The sequence below is a fragment of the Carassius carassius genome, chromosome 19 (assembly GCF_963082965.1).
Source record: "Carassius carassius chromosome 19, fCarCar2.1, whole genome shotgun sequence".
NCBI lineage: Eukaryota > Metazoa > Chordata > Actinopteri > Cypriniformes > Cyprinidae > Carassius > Carassius carassius.
In genome coordinates this window covers 3,745,973-3,764,703 of record NC_081773.1, presented here as the reverse complement: position 1 = coordinate 3,764,703, position 18,731 = coordinate 3,745,973, and the positions used below count along the sequence as shown (strand labels likewise).

The 18,731-nt window shown below is 37.4% G+C and overlaps 1 protein-coding gene across 7 annotated transcripts in view; it reads right to left on the bottom strand.

The window, feature by feature from the left end:
- Positions 1-18,731, bottom strand: part of osbpl6 (oxysterol binding protein-like 6) — a 70,431-nt gene that overhangs the window by 39,133 nt on the left and 12,567 nt on the right. For 2 of the 7 annotated variants that reach the window (XM_059499539.1, XM_059499541.1), the window contains exons 2-9: positions 7,578-7,855; positions 5,738-5,860; positions 4,017-4,070; positions 3,386-3,499; positions 2,991-3,161; positions 2,574-2,685; positions 2,135-2,238; positions 982-1,074 (exon numbers count right to left, since the gene is read on the bottom strand). In XM_059499539.1, the coding sequence (XP_059355522.1) occupies positions 982-1,074; positions 2,135-2,238; positions 2,574-2,685; positions 2,991-3,161; positions 3,386-3,499; positions 4,017-4,070; positions 5,738-5,860; positions 7,578-7,724 (918 nt within the window). In that variant the 5' untranslated portion in view covers positions 7,725-7,855. The remainder of the gene's footprint in view (positions 1-981; positions 1,075-2,134; positions 2,239-2,573; positions 2,686-2,990; positions 3,162-3,385; positions 3,500-4,016; positions 4,071-5,737; positions 5,861-7,577; positions 7,856-18,731) is intronic. The other 5 variants (XM_059499540.1, XM_059499542.1, XM_059499543.1 and 2 more) reach the window with 3 other exon arrangements.

Below are 18,731 nucleotides of genomic sequence, written 5' to 3'. Positions count from 1 at the left end.
GGCCAGGCCTCAGGCCTCATGAATGTGTTTGGGGGAAAAGCAAGGAGATAATTGAATTATTTACTAATAAAATAGTGTTTTCTAAGTTCATGTCACAAAGATGAAGATGATAAAGCCATCTCTTCATTAGACGCGCCTTTAGAGAGAAGTGCATCTTTACAGATTATGATTATAATGAAAGAGTTTTTGTTTTCGATTTGTTTTATTTCATTAAGTAATCACATGTCTGTGAGGCATGTATTCGCTGAATGTATTTTTCTGAAGTGCTCCTGTTCAAGACGAGATGGCAGAAAGTGCATCATGTTTGTTTTCTTTATTTTATAAAAGCACAATATTTTGTTGATATTGTGAGTGCACACAAATAAAAGACCCTTTACCATTACGAATTATGTATTACTCTTACCTTTATGAGCAAAAATTATGGGGTAAGCTATTTTAAGTTGTTTCAACTGAAAAAAAAATTCATGTCCTGCAAAGTGCAGCTTAGCTTCCTCTCTCCGCACAAACTTGGATATAACGCACTTTTTTTTATAGTGCAGATTTAACGTTTAAACACTTTTATGTGCTTGAACTGTTTTAGTAGGTATATCTAGATTTTATTTTAGGGAAGTCATGATGATTTGAGAAGGCAAAGTTGATAAAACATATGCTATGATCAGCTCCCTGTCTGCTGCTGGCAGCTTGGTCATTACTTTACAAAACAAAAAATAAATTTGAAGCAGGTGCAGGGCTCTAGTTGGAACAATGCTATACTGTCTCAATAAAGTATGCCAGATTGTTGTAGTCATATATGGCCTCTATAACTCAGAACCAGTATGCAAGAATAGTAATTGCCCAATTTTCTGGCCATGTTTGCACTGTTACCCGATTTGCATAATTCCGGTGAATCAGATGCTAAAACGATGCAATATGTTCCATAAATAATAAATATTTAACAGTAAATTCCTCTCAGTGTTGACTGTGGGTGTTGTGAAGATGTACCTGCTGTTGCAATTTTGCATCTTTGCTGACACTTTTAGTCCTCCATCTTCTGCTGACTCGCTTTTCTTTCTTTGTCAAATTTACACAGTTACTCTAAATTACATGGACACATAGACACAGGCAAAGCAAAGGGGTGAAAGGGTTAATAGCAGAAAACTGAAGCACTGAAGCCATTGGCAGTAACAAAAGAAGGTGTTTTAAATGTGTGATGAGATTTAATTTAATCAGAAGAGACGATGAGAATGACATCAGTGAAAATACTGAAGGTAGAATTATGCTGTTGTGTTGGAGGGGTTAAAATTTGTTAAACACAGTTTTATATATATATATATATATATATATATATATATATATACACACACACAGTACAGTACAGACCAAAAGTTTGGACACACCTTCTCATTCAAAGAGTTTTCTTATTTTCATGACTATGAAAATTGTAGAGTCACACTGAAGGCATCAAGGGCTATTTGACCAAGAAGGAGAGTGATGGGGTGCTGCGCCAGATGACCTGGCCTCCACAGTCACCGGACCTGAACCCAATCGAGATGGTTTAGGGGTGAGCTGGACCGCAGACAGAAGGCAAAAGGGCCAACAAGTGCTAAGCATCTCTCGGGGAACTCCTTCAAGACTGTTGGAAGACCATTTCAGGTGACTACCTCTTGAAGCTCATCAAGAGAAAGCCAAGAGTGTGCAAAGCAGTAATCAAAGCAAAATGTGGCTACTTTGAAGAACCTACAATATGACATATTTTCAGTTGTTTCACACTTTTTTGTTATGTATATAATTCCATATATAATTCCACATGTTTTAATTCATAGTTTTGATGCCTTCAGTGTGAATCTACAATTTTCATAGTCATGAAAATAAAAAAAACTCTTTGAATGAGAAGGTGTGTCCAAACTTTTGGTCTGTACTGTGTATATATATATATATATATGTAGATAGATAGATAGATAGACACACACATACACACGTGTGTTAAGCGAATGTAAACAGATGGGATAAAACATCAGATACTGTTGGTATCAGAACCTGTAAATAGGTTTACAGTGTAGGCGCAGCCAAAGAGAAACACAATCTGTCTACAACACAATCTGTACATATACTACAAGCTGTGTGTGTGTGTGTGTGTGTGTGTGTGTGGATATACCTGCATGTCGGTGAAGTTGGGAGCTGACTGCGTCCTTTGTAAGATCTCCAGACTTTGCAGCAGTTGACTCAATTCTAAAAGACTAGACTGGCAGTAGGCAAGTTCTGAAATACAAACACACGTTGACTTCTGCAGGTTTGTGTGAGACACAAATGCAGTTTTTAAAAAATACAACAGAGGATCAATTGTACAAAAAGCCACCCCCCACCCAAAAAAGTAATTGCTTATTTTAGACACTAGATTATATTTTATGGACATCAGCATAAAGTACAAGTAGTACCATTATGTCTAAATTATTGTCCAAAATATTATATTTTATTATGCCTCTAAACACACACACACACATATGGTTTCTTTGTGGTAACACATGGCACTGATATCTTCTTGACAGGTTTTGTGAGCTATAAAATAAAATCTTAATTACTGAAGTGTGTGTTACCTTCTGTACACTTGTCCATCTCCTCAGACTCCTGTAACCAGGCTGCCACTTTACTCTGTCCATTACTACAGGATGGTGGCAGCTGCCAGGGTGGACCACTGGGTTTACCCTGCTGAAGAGCACATACACACACAAATACACACACGTTTCACAGATGCCTGAAGCTTAAATTTGATTTGTTGTTGTTATAGTCAACATGAAACTGCATTTGTGACCAATAAAGCTTCTATTGAGAACTGGAGGGAGAAAAAAGGCTGTTACATGCCAGAATGGAGCTAGAAGTGAATGTGAATAAAATGTGCACAATAAAAAAGCATACCAATAAACAATGTCAAATTTGATTTAATGTTAACTTTTAATAAATGTATAATTGCTACAGACAAAAACATGAACACACAAACTGAAGACAGGAATGACCTTGTTTTGGTGTGCGCTGGAAGAGGTGTTCTGGGGTGACTCTGCGCTGGCCGACGGAGGGAAGGTGCGTAACGTGGCATCACGAGGAGAGCGAACAATCTCGTTCTGACGGAACAAACGATGGTGACGCAGCTTGCACACCCAGATGTCAAAAACATCTGGAGACTTCACCTTCAAGGTGAAAGAGATACAGACATAGACAGAGTTAGGAAGAATAACTCTCAAGAATAAATGATGGTGCCATGAAAACAAGTTCCAAAGCAGATCTCCTTTACATAACAAAAAGAAAAATAGGAATACAAATAAACCCCAAAGACATAAAACTGTCTGAAGAAATGCTGCTTCTCTCCACAATATTTCGACGAGTGCACATACAGATCAAGCAGCTCACAGACCTTCAGATGGTAAATGTGCTCTTCTGTGTCCAGATCTATGCGACGAGCTCTTTTCTTGATGGACATCACAGACAGACCCACATCTATACTGCCGTGAAGCTTTCCTCTCTGAATCTGAAACAAACACACACTCATTTAATACTCGTGTTCTGCTCAAGTTCTTCCAAACCTGTGTCAGTCTTTTTCTTCTGTTGAACACAAAAGAAGATATTTTGAAGAATGTTTTGAAACGAACAATTAGTCCTCGCTGACTCATACAGCATGGAACAAAATACCATAGAAGTCATCGGGAATCAGACCTATTCTTCAAAATAACTTTTTTTGTGCTCAACAGAAAGACAAAAAATGATATCTAACAACTAAATGATGATGAAATGCTCATTTTTGGGATGGGCTATCCCTTTAAAGTGTATTTCAAAGTAAAAGGTTTGCACACACACATTCCCTCTATCCTTGTTGCGTCAGTGCTCAGTGATGTTTCTGCTGCTGAGTCTGAGCTCATCTGAGTCACGCTACAGCGAGAGCACACAGCCAATCACAGCTCACCGTCTCTCTCTGACCAACCTACACAACTCATCATTATTATTCACCGAGCAGCACTGCAAGCACTCCACATTTAAAAGAAACTCACATCTACAGGAGATTTGGAGTACTTCAGGATCCCGTTATCCAAAACGAAAAATCGCTGTGTATAAGACAAGAGAAAAAAAAGAGTATCTAATCAATATTGACTGTAAATACAAATTGGTAAGGAATAAAGTTTGAAATATAAGTACAACATTGTTTATCAAAACCGAGAATACACATTAAGATTGCTGGTCTTGTTGGTTTAAGCTGGTCTCCTAGCCTGGCGAAGTTGGTTTAACCAGCCTCGGGGGGGCGTTTCCCATACAATGACGTAACTCGCTGATTAACCAACATAGTACAATGCAATGTTGTGGAAATGAACTAGTTAGTCATGACTGTTTCCCGAACCTTTTTTGTTCCCCGTCATGTCTAGTGTTGATTTCGTCAACGAAAATTATGACTAAATATCATCGTCAACGAACCTTTATCACGTGATGAAAACGAGACAAGATGCAACGTAAATGCTGGTCATGTGATGATGAGTATAATTAAATGTATAATGCAATGTTGTTGATGAATAAAAACGAGACTAAACAAGGTTTACAAAATAAAAACTATGCTAACATGTCTCTTCATTTTCATTCACCAAAACGAGACGAAACAAAATGTTATAACGTTATTTTGTCTCGTTTAGTCATGTTATTATTATTATTATTTTGCAGTATTTGTGTTTCCTGTGTTTCACTTCAAGGGCATCAGGTCACACTGCACAGAAGCAGGCGATGTCACTTCCTCAAGCCCCACTCATGGCTTTATTGAGAAGACAACAAAAAACTAAGTTAAGTCTGACACAGAAAATAAGGGAGCGATGTGTGTACTTCTAACATGTTTGGCTGATAAAATAAATGTTGTAAATTCAAATCAGAGCATCCTCCGGTGTCTGGAATGGATGTATTCTTGAGACTATATGGTAACAATAATACAATAAAGATTACCTTGTTTGAAATGGGTTTGGCTAAAATAAAATTTTGGTTTCGTTTATTCTACTAGGTAATTATACTATATTGACTGGGTTAAATAGAACTGCATTACTAAAAAGAGACCAATACAATTTTCATTGACTAAAACTAAATGAATGACTAGACTAAATGTCATCAGTTTTTGTCGACTAAAACTAGATGAAAATAGTCATGGATAATTCTGACTAAAATTAGACCTAAAATGCTTTTAGTAGACTGAAAGAGTACGAACGTGACTAAAAATAATAAAAACTCAAATGACAGCTTCACAAAGACTAGACTAAAACTAAAATTAAAACAGGCCGCCAAAAACAACACTAGTCATGTTGCTTCATTTGATGTTTGATTCATCGCAAGTTCCCTCTAATGTCATACTCCAGGGTTCCCTTAAGCATTTATTGCACATTTGCACCCTTAAAAAATGCCGTTTATTAGGGACGCACTAAAATACTTAGATTAAAATGCATTTATATTTAGATAGAATGGAATATATAGATTGTAATGCATGTTAGATTGCTTATTGTGCCCAAGAGCATAATTTATACAAGCCAATATGTCTTATTAACAAAAAACTATGCTTCTAAGCACAGGTCGAGAGCTGTAGTTCCACCACGCAAGCTGTTCGTTTGAACTATGGTTTCAGGAAACACCGAATCCTTGAAATATGATTGGTAACGATGAAACTTTCAACCATAGTTGGCTAATGACGCTTTGGGGAAACGCACCCCTAACCAGTGGAAACCAGCTGGTGGTAGTCATATCCAACCTTGTGCCAGCCCTTCAGAGGCCATTTCCTCCTCTTCAGCATAAAACCTTCATGTTTGTCTGGCCTCAGGATATGAGTGTGACCAATCCTTAGCCCCTCGATGATTTCCCAACTATCTGTCTCCTACAAAGGGACAAACGAGATTAAAACCACGAGAGTGTTAGTATGGGTATGAATGAGTGAATATACACAGTGAAGTGTTGTAGCAGCTACTTTAGTTTGGGGGAGGGGGGGCATCACAGTAAAAAAACAGCTTTAATTTTGAAATTGTTTACGGCTTATTTCACCAACTGATCAAAATGCCCAACTCATTAGAAACATCATCAAACAGACATCAGACCAGTGAGGCTCTACACACAAATCATGAGATAGGAGAGGACTATTCCTACAACTAGATTTACACACTTTTAGATGATAACATGAGTGCTGCTTGCCCATTACATGCACAACACCAGCAGAATAAGTTGCATTTTCTGATTTATCCTTCATTCTGAAAAAGATCCGCACAAACTCCACACTTATTGAATTATTCATTTATACATATATAATCAGCATTTTATAATAAACGAATGCAATTCTGCCTTCTTACTGTTGATTAGGCTTTACTCTGCACAGTAATTTAATCAACTAAAAAAAATTCTCGTTTATGTCCTCAACAATGACATACAAAAGAACTGCGGTCCAACGGATCTCAAAACTCATATGATGGATTTTAAGATGCTTTTGGATCCAATATAATGTTCACTTCAGCAACTGTATTTATAAGAAAACTTGTCTTGTACGTCTACATTGAAGCGCAAGGGAATGTGAACGAGACTTGGAAACATATGCAAATGATACACTTTCTCTCAATGATGGTTAAACTTTGCAACTGCTCCATGAATACTATGTGTCTTTCAACTATACTTGCGGTATAAGAACTAATAGTTTACTGAGATTATACTTCAACTGTACATTCATTAACTAAAACGTGGATATGAAGTAATCTGCTACCATTACACCTTAAGTACACTTAAAAGTATACGTTCATAAACTAAAAAACTAAAAAGTGGGCCAATTTAGTCTCAAGAAGTACTGAGAGAGTAAACTTACATGCTAGACCATTGATTTTGTAAACTTGATTTATACACTGATTTTTATTTACACTTGGAAAAATATGCTTGAACGACACTTGAGTGTACTTAATAAAATGAACTTGAAGTATGAATCAGAAGAAGACAGCTGCCTTAGCAAACATCGCTAATTAGTTTACATTAATGACAACTATCATTCTCCTCCCACTGTCACCATGGTAACAGCTGACAGAGAGGTCAGGTTCATCTAAAGTGTATTAATCAGTATTAATCTGTATTGATCGGTCAGTGAACCGCTCTCACATTAGCTTTGTTATTTTTTGTAGCTTTTTTTAATTAATGCAAAACAAATAATTAAATATTTTATTCTTTTAGTGAAAATGCTGGATATAAGTGGAGTAAGAAAGAATAAATTGTGTATTATTCAACTCGTTATTTGATTTCAAGATGTTGGCTAGATCTTATTAGTCTAAAGTTACTAAGATGACATCATCATCATAAACATGTAATTACATTTTAAAAGTACACCTGTGAGCTATATACATATATACACACACTGATTTTTTGCTATTAATTTAATTGTTTTATTAATCCCTATAAAACAATTTTCAGTGCCTAGATGAATCGTTAACTCCCACTTGAAATTTATTGTCTTGATTCATCTCGGAGTTGGTTGGTTTGATTGTTAATCCACATGGACAAACAGAATCTGAAAATCATTTCTTGAACGACTCTGAAGATGTAGCACAAACTCTGTCAGGTCTTACTTGTCGACTGTCTCTCTGAGATGAGGAGGAAGAGGATGCGCTTTTGTGAGTGGGGGTGGAGCTCTTGTGTGAGGGGGTGGAGCTCTTGTGGATGGGCGTGGCTCCCTTCTCCTCCAGGCTGGTGGCTCGGCTTTGATGACGAGACATGGTAGCGGCTGCTGACTAATGTCTCTTCTCTCGACTCTCTCGTCCTTTCTTATTTAGCGTCTCTTCTTGTCCCTCCAAAGCACAGCATGACCAGTGAATCCTTGTGCAGCCAAACTACTGTGCACTTTCACCTGAAACACAAACTGTGAGAATTAGAAACCTGATGATGGAGGTCAGAGAGAGTTCTTTAGCTGTGTGAAGATTTCTAATTTCTCATGGTTCAGTTTTCATACTGGCTCTGTGGTCACTGTTTCAGTTCACTAAAAACTTAATGTTGAAATCACTTATACAACGATTACAAAATATGAGGGAAGTATTGAAAACATTTAATGTAACACTCTATTCAGTCTCTTTACCTACAATTATAATATGCAACCATAAAATTTATTTTAAATTAAATACATTTACAAAGGCTTGGTGATATCAATTACATTTGTAAAGCCAAATGTTTTTTCAAATGTTATTCCTTGAATATTAAATAATGTTCATTTTCATTTCATGTTGACATTTCCAGCTACAAAAGCAGTCAAAAGCCATTTTTCTTATGTATTCTTTTTTCGTTCCAGCTTATTGGCCTTTTCTGTCTTTTTATTGACAAATCAGGCAGCCCATCTTGTCTCCTCAAAGCCAGTTCATACGGCCACAGCAATAAAATGCATGGATTATGAATAACACTAGAGTTTGGAAATTGGATGGTCATTGATCAGGGAAACTGTCCACTGAGCATCGAGCAAGGATCATTATGTGTTTCACCCTGTCAGTGTCATTAAGCATCACTCTATGGACCGTACAACAGTCCATGGGCGCAGATGGGATTTTTTAACTGGGGGGGGACCAAGCTGCTCACCAGTAAAAAAAATTCAGTCCAGAAAAATCACCAGCTCAGTCATAGACAACAGTACAATTGCATCTCAAAAAATTTGAGTATCATAGAAAAGGTCTTGTAACTTAATTCAAAAAAGCAAACTTTCTTATATTCTAGATTTATTGCACACAAACTGAAATATTTCAATATTCTTTTGTTTAAATTATGATGGTTACGACTTACAGCTTAAGAAAATAAAAAGAATCTGTATCTCAAAAATTTTAATATTCTATTTTGAGCTTGAATGGTTTGATTAATTTTGAGTATAAATACAGGGTACCTCCTGGGCTAGTTCAGAACATGCAACCATACTTATGGGAAAGACTATTGACTTGACAGTTGTCCAGAAGACAATCATCAACACCCTCCACAAGGAGGGTCAGCCACAGAAGGTCATTGCTGAAAGGACTGGCTGTTCACAGAGTGCTGTATCAAAATATATTCATAGACAGTTGATTAAAAGGAAAAGGTGTAGTAGGAAAAGTGCACAAGCAACAGGGATGACCACAGCCTTGAGAAGATTGTCAGGAAAAGCTGATTCAAGAACTTGGAAGAGTGTCACTTACTAAATACACAATTACGGTAACTGTGAACGGTTATGTAAGCTGACTAACTTACTTTTACAACTTACCTTACAAAAACTACTCTAACCATATGGATTTACTACTCTAACCATACTTTAACCATGGTATTTGTACAACTGTGGTTATACAAATGGTAATCAATACTCAAAAAAAATGTAGCATTTGGAGCTTGTTTTTGTATTTTGTTGTGTTGTGAGTATTTGGAGCACGTGTGCTGTCAAACTGATGAATATGTTTTCTTAATTTGCTGGTGCTTTTTCTATTTGAACGCGTTTTGTGAAGTTGCAGCACGTTGAGCTCTCTCGGCCACCGTGCCTCGCCCCTTTTATGAAATTTTCACCCCACAGGTACATACGCAACCATGGCAACGACGATTGCGGAAACAAGCAAAGATGACACAGAAGCAAATTCAAACAAAAGCCAACATGGATAAGTTGTGTGAAACAACGCAAAATCAACGTTACTCACCTATCAAAAAGAAACAAAGAAACCTCGGCGTCCAATTCGAGCCCTTCCCAATCCTTGAGTTTCTCTCCACTGCTGGAAAGCTGCTCCGATATTTATGTGGGTCCTACCTCTTGCCTGATTGTAAACCCTCTTTTTTATCTGCAATCTCTCTCAATCTGTAGTCGATCTGCTAATATGCTAATTTTGAATAAAAGCGTCTGCTAAATGACTAAATGTAAATGTAATGTAATATGCATCCTGTGCAGTCAAATTGAGCGCTCTCTTCTCGCTATCAGGACAAGACACGCCCCTTACCGCTGATTGGCTACAAGTGTGTTTTGGGACTCGGTCAGACACACTGCGGTCAAAAGCGTGTTTCAAAAATTGTTTAGTACACGTTTAAGGAGCGGCGGGCCGGGTCGCCACTACTTAAGCTACTGTACATAGCGGAAACTCAGATTAATCCTCTATTTACAAATAGAGCCTTTCATTGAGACAGTGAGGGTGACAGATCGGGTCACTATGAATCTGGGGGGGTCATGTCCCCCCTGTCCCTAGTGCCATCTGCGCGCCTGCAACAGTCCTTGAGTTACAGGCTTCACTAGGGTTGAGGATCACAAGGAATTTACAGGTTCGGATTCCAGTTCAACTTAATGATTTTATTAACGATAGTTTTAACAGACCTGTGCCCCAACCTACATACTAAATAAAAAAACAATGATATTTTAGTAGAATATTCTTTATCTTTTTTTTCCTTTTTTTAATTAAAATTAAGTACAACAAACTTTGTTTAAAATCCGTTGTATTTACAAAGACGGGTTGACGTGAATACCTTTACAGTTCTGTGTATGTGATATGATGCTAGTTTTACTCAAATCAAATGGTCAGATACGCATGAAGGCTCTCTCAGAGCAGTTTTGTTCATGTGTTTTCATCCTCATTTAGTGAGACGGCAGACGCTGAAATCACAGCGAGTGTCACACACTTCAGTAACGTTATATGTGTAAAAAGTGAAACCTAGCGTCTGCGCAATTCATGTACAGAGTAACGCAGAACATGCAGGATTTATATTTAAATAGACTTTTGTGGTTAGTCATAGCTAGACATTATTACTTTAATGCTTACTTAAGTATTTTAAGAAACGGTCATGAAAGTGTGCTGTCTTCAAGTATACTTAGGTGGCCTTTTATTTCATTAATATTATCTATAAGTACAGTTTTTTATTTAAATATACACACGCATTCAGTGCCCATACACTGAAGCTTACTTCTTGTTAAAAGGATATTTAGTCAAGTGCTCCTGGAGGAAGGGTTTCAGTTGTTATAATTGGAACTGGCAAACCTAAGCTTGTATGTGCTATAGCTACATGAAATGCACTGTTCAAATGTGCAAGTGTTTTTAGGAAAGTATAATGTATGTTGTTTTGGACTCCCTGTAAGTACAGTGTAACCATGAGTGTGAATGTGTGTCCTACTGTACGTGTTACAGTCTCTGCATGTGTCTTCCAGCAGCAAGATTGATTAGTCATGCAGTATGGAGATGCTCTGACCAGCTTAATTAGACCCAAAGGAACACACACACTCATCCTGATGGTCTGGCGCTACAGTTGTGTGAGACAGTTTAAGAAAAGCAGTTTCAATAGTGGGCACAGTTACAAGTGAGATAACAGGATACATCTGTATTGGCCTTCCTAACACAAACATGCTTAGCAAGCACTCTGGGGGAACACAAACACTGCATGAACACACACATCTATAATTGAAGGGCTTCCACCCATCCTCCAGCACATTAACCGAGCCGTGGGAGCCTTGGGGATACGTGGGGAAACACGCATCAGAAGCTAGAATCGCTACATGAAGAGCTAATGTCTCTATCGGCAACTTTTTAGCCATTTTCCCTCCACAACAGCTTCATACTCTGATAAATGAAACCTGATCTGAGCTCAACTAACATCTCAATGTTGACTGATATACTGAATTTGAAGCACAAACTTGTTTATTGATTTATTTTTCTCTTTTCTTTTAGGTCTTGTCACAGTTTACACAAGTGAGAAGAAATTTCTCCATCAGCGACACACACACACACACACACACACACACACACACACACACAGAGTCAGTGTGAACGTGTGAAACACAGCTGATATAGTAGCAGCAGACTCTCTGGAGATGGTTCAGTAAGGTTGTCTGCAGTTAATGAAGCAGGTCTTTTACTCTTACTCACCTTCTCAGCTTCACTTCTATAGGGGTCGACCATTATCGGCCTGACAGATTATCCGCAACGATATTTAGCATTTTTTTGCTGCATCAGTAATTTTATAAACCGATTTGCTGATAATTTAACAAATTTAACAAAGTTCCACAAATAACATGCAGAAGAAAAAATATATATTGTGACTACAAATTAAGAATTTGTTCTAAGGCTGGTTGATATGGCCAAAAAATTATCACAATAAAATTGTTAAGTCAACATCGATAATTATCATGATAAATGTCATAATCTTTATTTCTTTCAAGTTTAAAAACAGCTCCTGAGTAAAAGCTGTAGAAAACCTGCCAGTTAATTGTGGTTTTAAAATGCCCCATTATGGATTTTTTTTTAAATTACCTTTCTTACAGTGTGTAACACATCTCTAAGTAAATGAAAACATTTTGTAAAGTTTTAAAACTGAAAGTACAACGTATACATTTATTGTCTATCAAAAGAAAGAGTCTACTCTGAATCATTGAAACAAGTCATTTTTAAAATAAAACCCAAGCTGTTTCATCTTGACGTCAACATGAAACATATTTCCCGCCCACTTGTTGGTCTTTTGGCTCTGAATGAAAATGCAAATTCATTCTTGGGCATTAGGTGCCATTTTTGGAGTGGTAAAATAGCTGTTTACCTGGTAACGCTGTACATTAAACAGCGCTGCACTCACAAACGCTGCTTTATTCACAAATTTGGATTTTTGTAAAAATCTACCAACAAAATCAGGGCTTGAATTTTGGTGCAGAATTGCGCATAATTCTACTGATTCCCGCAGTTTCTGTAATTCCCGTAAATATTTTAATGTGAAAGACGCTTGCGACAGATGCATAGACTGTAAAAAAACTTGGACATAGTGTCCGTGATGTCACCCATTGGTTTTCGAAGAGCGTTTATAAAAAGGTAAATGTGAGCGGAGGCGGCCGTTGCCATCTTGGCAGTGCGTCACCAAGCATCACTCCCGGATAATCGAAAATGGGCAAAAGCTGGTTGCTGAAACCACGCCCACCTAGCTCGACAGCGATGACAGCAGCGGCAATTCACCTGTCATTCAAGTGGCCACGCCCTTAATTATGCAGAACTTTAAGGCTTAATATAATTTAAACGGATGAGGTATAAAAAAATTCACTCCCCTCACAGTTGTCATGAAGGGTAAAATTAGCTATATAGACCAAAAAAAAATATTTCACCAGGCTGTAAAATGTTTTTTTTCTGCTGTAAAGTTGGGCATTTTAACATGGGGAGTCTATGGGACTTACTCCCTTTTGCAGCCAGCTTCTAGTGGCCAGTAAAGGAATTAAAGTTTTAGTCATCTCCATGTTGGGTTCAAGAGAGGGAGTGGAAGGTTGCCGCTTGGACAGATGATGGAATGTATCATTTGCACGTGCTTTTGAGTCTTATAATTTTAAACATTCAAGTGCTCAATTCAAGTGCTCAATTCAGTAGTGCTCTCTGTAATGTGAGGCCCTTTCTATGAGATGCCTCAAAATCAAAGCGTGCGCACATAGAGATGCACACGTTTGAGAGTGCACACTTTTGCGCGTAAACGGCTAAATACATACAAAAATGTCAAAGTGCCCATCTTGATGAGTATTCATGTAAACAGTTGATTTATACTAAACATTGTTGTTATATGGGCTATTAAGTTAATGTAAACAGTTGAGAAACAAAATATATGTGTAGAAGTTTGATCCGTGCATGAGGTCTTAAAGAAACAACAAAATACACCTGCTACTCTGTCATTGATGTTTATTTATACATAGAATAAGAATAACCAGTTATCTTAAAGTTAAATAGATTATTCTGCTTCTGTGGTATTTCTGTACCTGAATATTACTGTTAAACCTATATGAAAAACTTAAAGCACAGTTAATTTTATTTGTATCTTGTTATTGTATGTTTGTGCCATTACTTGTCATCAATCTATTCTTATTTTATTACTGACTGTTCACTTCTCTTTCTTAGTTAAAATAAATTCAAATCAGAGTTAGAAAGTTTTTTTAAGTATCTTCCTCACAATATAAATATGAATCAACAACATTATAAATAGTAAAACACAAATACCCTGGGTGACGAAATATATACTGTAGGTTGGATTATTTAAGTTTAAAAATGTCTAAAAAAAAATACCCTAACTCCCCCCTCAAATAACCCCCCGCCCACCATAAGAGCCACCTAATGGGGAACCCCCCCCCCCCTTTCCAAAACAAAATATAGACCCTGAAAATAATATCAAAGTATATCTCTTTGACTCAAATCACATCCATGTCAGTTTGCTTCAGTTTATTCATCATTAGAGTGCAAAACTATTATTTGAACTATTCAAATGTAAACAACTATCTCCATTTAAAATGTGAAACATCAAGATTTTAGAGTAACCACACATCTGTACATACTTCGATTCCAATATAAAACTGTCAATATGATGAACTTTCATTCTTTTAATGGTAAAAAAGTTAATTAAAATAGATAAACAAAAAAGAAGCAAATATTTTAAAATGTGCTATTTAGCTGCTCTGGATCTGAGTAGCATATGCTGTTCAAGCAGGTCAAAGCAGCAAACACTAGATTCAAGGCCAGAATGCTCCATTATCTCGGAGAGGACCAGCCTGTTCCACTGGAATATTCCACTGTGAATCAGAAGAGAAGTGAGCGATGGAGGCCAGCAGGAATGTTTTTATGAAGTAGATTATGCTAAACAAGGACACAATGCACATTAGCCCAGAACAGCTGATGACAAATGAATCCAGAGTGAGGAAAAGGACTCAGAAAATCACTCTGGATCCCTCACATCCAAGTCACCCCATCTTTGAACTTTTGCCATCTGGCCGGCGCCTCAGAGCCGCAAATACAAGAACAGCAAGGCACAAGAATAGTTTCTTCCCCCAGGCAATCTACCTCACGAACAGTTAAATGTTTCCCACTTAAACTTATGCTTATGCAAAAATGTGCAATATCCTTATATTTATTTGTTACCCCTCCATCCTAGAACATTCCTGCATCTCACTCAATCCTATTCCATTATCATTTATAGCAGTGGTTCCCAAACTTTTCCATTCCACGACCCACCTAGACAAGTGTAATCTATTTCATGACCCACCACAATATTTGAGGAAAAAAAAAGGTTGATATTACTTTAAGCCTAATCTTACTTAAAAGTTTGATGACAGAAATGAAGTATTTAAGAAAAAAAACCTTTTTATTTTAGAGTAGGCCTACACCTGAAAAAAATCACTATTAATATTTAAGTTTTAATTTTTGTTTACAGACTTTAGAATATGTAGTGTCCATAAAAACGTTAAACAGGCTCACTCCAGTGAACTGTAATCTGCGCTGCTGTGTTTTGTTGCAGAAAATGCATTCACGATCCTTCCGTGTGTGTCGGTGAGAACGGAGCACAATCCAACACTTTTTTTAGAAAAAGCATAAGAAGCAAAGCAGAACTATCTAAAACTGTTTGGAGATTAAAATAATTGTGAAATAGGTAAAAAATAATAATAAACATGTGTCTCGTTTTAAATAAACAAAAAAAAAAAAAAACTGGATGACATTAAGTTCAGGCAGAAATTTATTTTAGCAATGGTTAAATTAATGTTCAGCAATATCTTCAAAAGATTTCTGAACTTTGGCAAATTTTTCTCTAAAAAGAGATGATACGTCAAGGAGTATTGCATTATTTTTTTGTGCATTTTGTTATGTGGAAATGTTTAAATCTTGTAGTGTTACAATTAACCCTGCGTTTGTGCACTGCTCACCCTGTACATGTGAAATGCTTTTTACAAACCGTTTCCCGAACGAAAAAAGTGCACAGAGCTCAAACGGACGATAGAAATGAATGAACATGGCCTACCTGAAACCGTTTTCGTAACATTTGTTTTCTGGTGTATGCAATCTCATGCGGAATATAGTGTATTGAAGTGAGCAAGTTTTTCTCTTTTAATAATGCGGACCGATTGAACCTTTTAATGACATTGCTCTGAGACCTTCACTGTTATTACAACTCGTGCGCGCCCGCGCTTCAAAACACGCAAAGCACGCGGACTTAATTGCAATTCGAAAATCACACTAAGGATATTGCAGTCCTTATTAATGTTGGTGGGCTATATCATTGTGACGAGTGGGTTCCCGGTTCCCGCCTCCTCCTTCCCGTGATTGAGAAGTTTTTAATGTGTTAGACTGGTGCCGAAGCCTGGGAGGAAGGAGGGACGCGGTGCCGAAGATCCCTCGGCACTGAGGTGAATCCGCAGTGCCATCGAGCAGGGCGAAGGAGGATGCTCGAGGCGGTGGGCTGGAGTGAGTTGCCGGGGAGACGGACGCTCCTCTTTTGTATCCTTCCGATCTCCTCCGTGGTTCTCGAGACTGGTGAGTCGAGCAGGTGTCGCTCAATTCCAATCACTCCACCGGCCTCGCACCGTTCCCACTCGTCACTTTCGTGCAGCCCTAGACTGAACTGTGTGTGTGTGTGTCATTGAAACGCAAATTTAGCTGCAGCCAAGTGACTTTGTGCGACCCACCTTGTTCCATTCTGTGACCCACAAGTGGGTCGCGACCCACAGTTTGAAAACCCCTGATTTATAGCACAATTGTTTATACACTTATTTATTTGCCAATTTGTAATTCTCCTGTAATTTTTTTTTTTTTGTCTGTGTGTTGTTGTCTCTGTTTACTGGAAGCTTATGTCACTAAAACAAATTCCTTGTATGCGCAAGCATACTTGGCAATAAAGCTCTTTCTGATTCTGATTTCTGATTCTGATGAAGAAGTTGCTCATACAAATCTCCAGCTCTGTCGCTGTACAGTAGCACAGCATAAAATACTTAGATCCTCTTCGCACAAAAACACAAAGAGGAAGAAACAAAGATGAGAACTGTAGGCAGTAGTATGGAAAGTGGAAGGAAAAAAGAGAAGTAGTCCATTTATATTTATAATTAGTTGCTCTCTGGTTAGACTTATCACCACTAACGTAACCATGAACTGCAAAAACAATGACTGTTAGCAAGCAGGTTTCCTGAATGTTTCCTACTGGCTAGATTTCTTACACCCTGAAATAAAAAAAAAAAGCATTTTAAAAATGCATTGTTCATGTTCTGCATGTCTCTGTGTGGATGAATGGCGCAGTTTGGCAAAGGTTTGTTTACTAAACACTAGTATAACTGCCCCCGGTGGGTATAAGCAAGATGTGGAGAGTCTCGACTGATGTCCTTACGGTTTCTTTATTTCCTTTTCCATTATCCGTAATACACCGTGAAAACGATGAAAATATACAGATAAATACAAACATAAATACTTTTATACACATTTCCTGTAATCAGATAAGCGCTGAGCCTGCGCTCACAAACGCTGCTCAAGCATTACACGCAAGATGAAATTAAAATGACATTCATAATTTTCTGAAGACCGTTGGTTTTCTTCAGAAATACAGTGATATAAAAACACCCGCACCGGGTTTCGACTTTGACTCGTGCATTGCTAATGTAATGGAAAATCTATTTGTGGTAGTCAGATTTGATATTGTGGCAGACCGCCACAAATAAATCAATGTATGGGAAACACAATGAAACTTGCATGCTTTCATTTTATCTTAGTTTGATGTTTCCTCATTTTGATGTCGCCATGTCTCAGTGCTTTTTCAGGTAGCCCATCAAGAACTGGGTTGAATGGGTACTCGGTACCACCGGTACTTAAACAAATATGGTACTGTAACATCTAAATATTTTTAGTACCGACTTGGTACCAAAGTACCAGGTCTTTTGACAACACTACTAAACACATACTGAAGCACTTTTAATGCCTGCGGTTATTTCAGCGTCTGCCTTCTCACTTAAATGAGTTCATAAATACATGAACAACATCCCCAGAACTACACTGAAATACAATCCATGAGCATTTTACCCTTTCATTTGAGTTGAAGTAGTGTCATATGTTTACACAGCAACCCGTCAAAATAAAAGTTTGGTTTAACTTGAAGACATTGTGGCAGAAATATATTACTATCATTCAATAGAATGTAAGTAATACAGCTGGGCTACTACTACTGTTGAAAAATTAATAAAACTGAATTTTTTGAGGAATAATCACACAACATGTTTTAATTTGACTAGAAAATCCCATTTATTGGTCAAAAAATTAAGTTAGTTTCATTTTCATGTTTTATGCCTTCATTTGATAGCCATAAAAATGTAAATAAACAAAACAAGACTTTTTTATCACTTCCGCTGACTGTTGAACATGCAAGCCGCTCTGGGCAGAAGACGTAGGATATACGCGTCGCACACATGATGGTGAATAGTGATGAACACGGAAGCATAGAGGAAAGACGGCAAAACAAAACGCTTGTCACGAATTACAAACACAAAACAAGGATTTGTATAGAAGAATGGATTTCGATATAAGCTAAGAGGAGACTGGGTTTCCTTTTTTTTATTAAAGTAAGGAAACTTTGTTTCTTTTGCTCCTGTAAACAAACTCACGAGACGCCTATTTCACAGGCACGTATAGCAGCGCATACGTTCTATGTCATCTGCTTAGAACAGTTTGCTCATATGACAGTCAACAGAAGTGAGAAAAAGTATTTATAACATTTTAAATATGGAAATTTTTCTTACAAAAAACACATTGGTTCGCTACATGAGGAGGCCTTTATATACCCCTCGGAGCCGTGTGAGGCACTTTTCATTATGGATGTGTGAACTTTATTTGATTACTTTTGGACTGTTGTACAAAAACACCCACCTACTCCCATTCAAGCGCTTAGAAGTGGGCACATTTTCTTTTTTTTCTTTTGGGTGAACTAACCCTTTAAAAAGGAGTCCAAAAAAACAAAAAACATAGTACATAATTTTGGTCAAAAATAAATAAGGA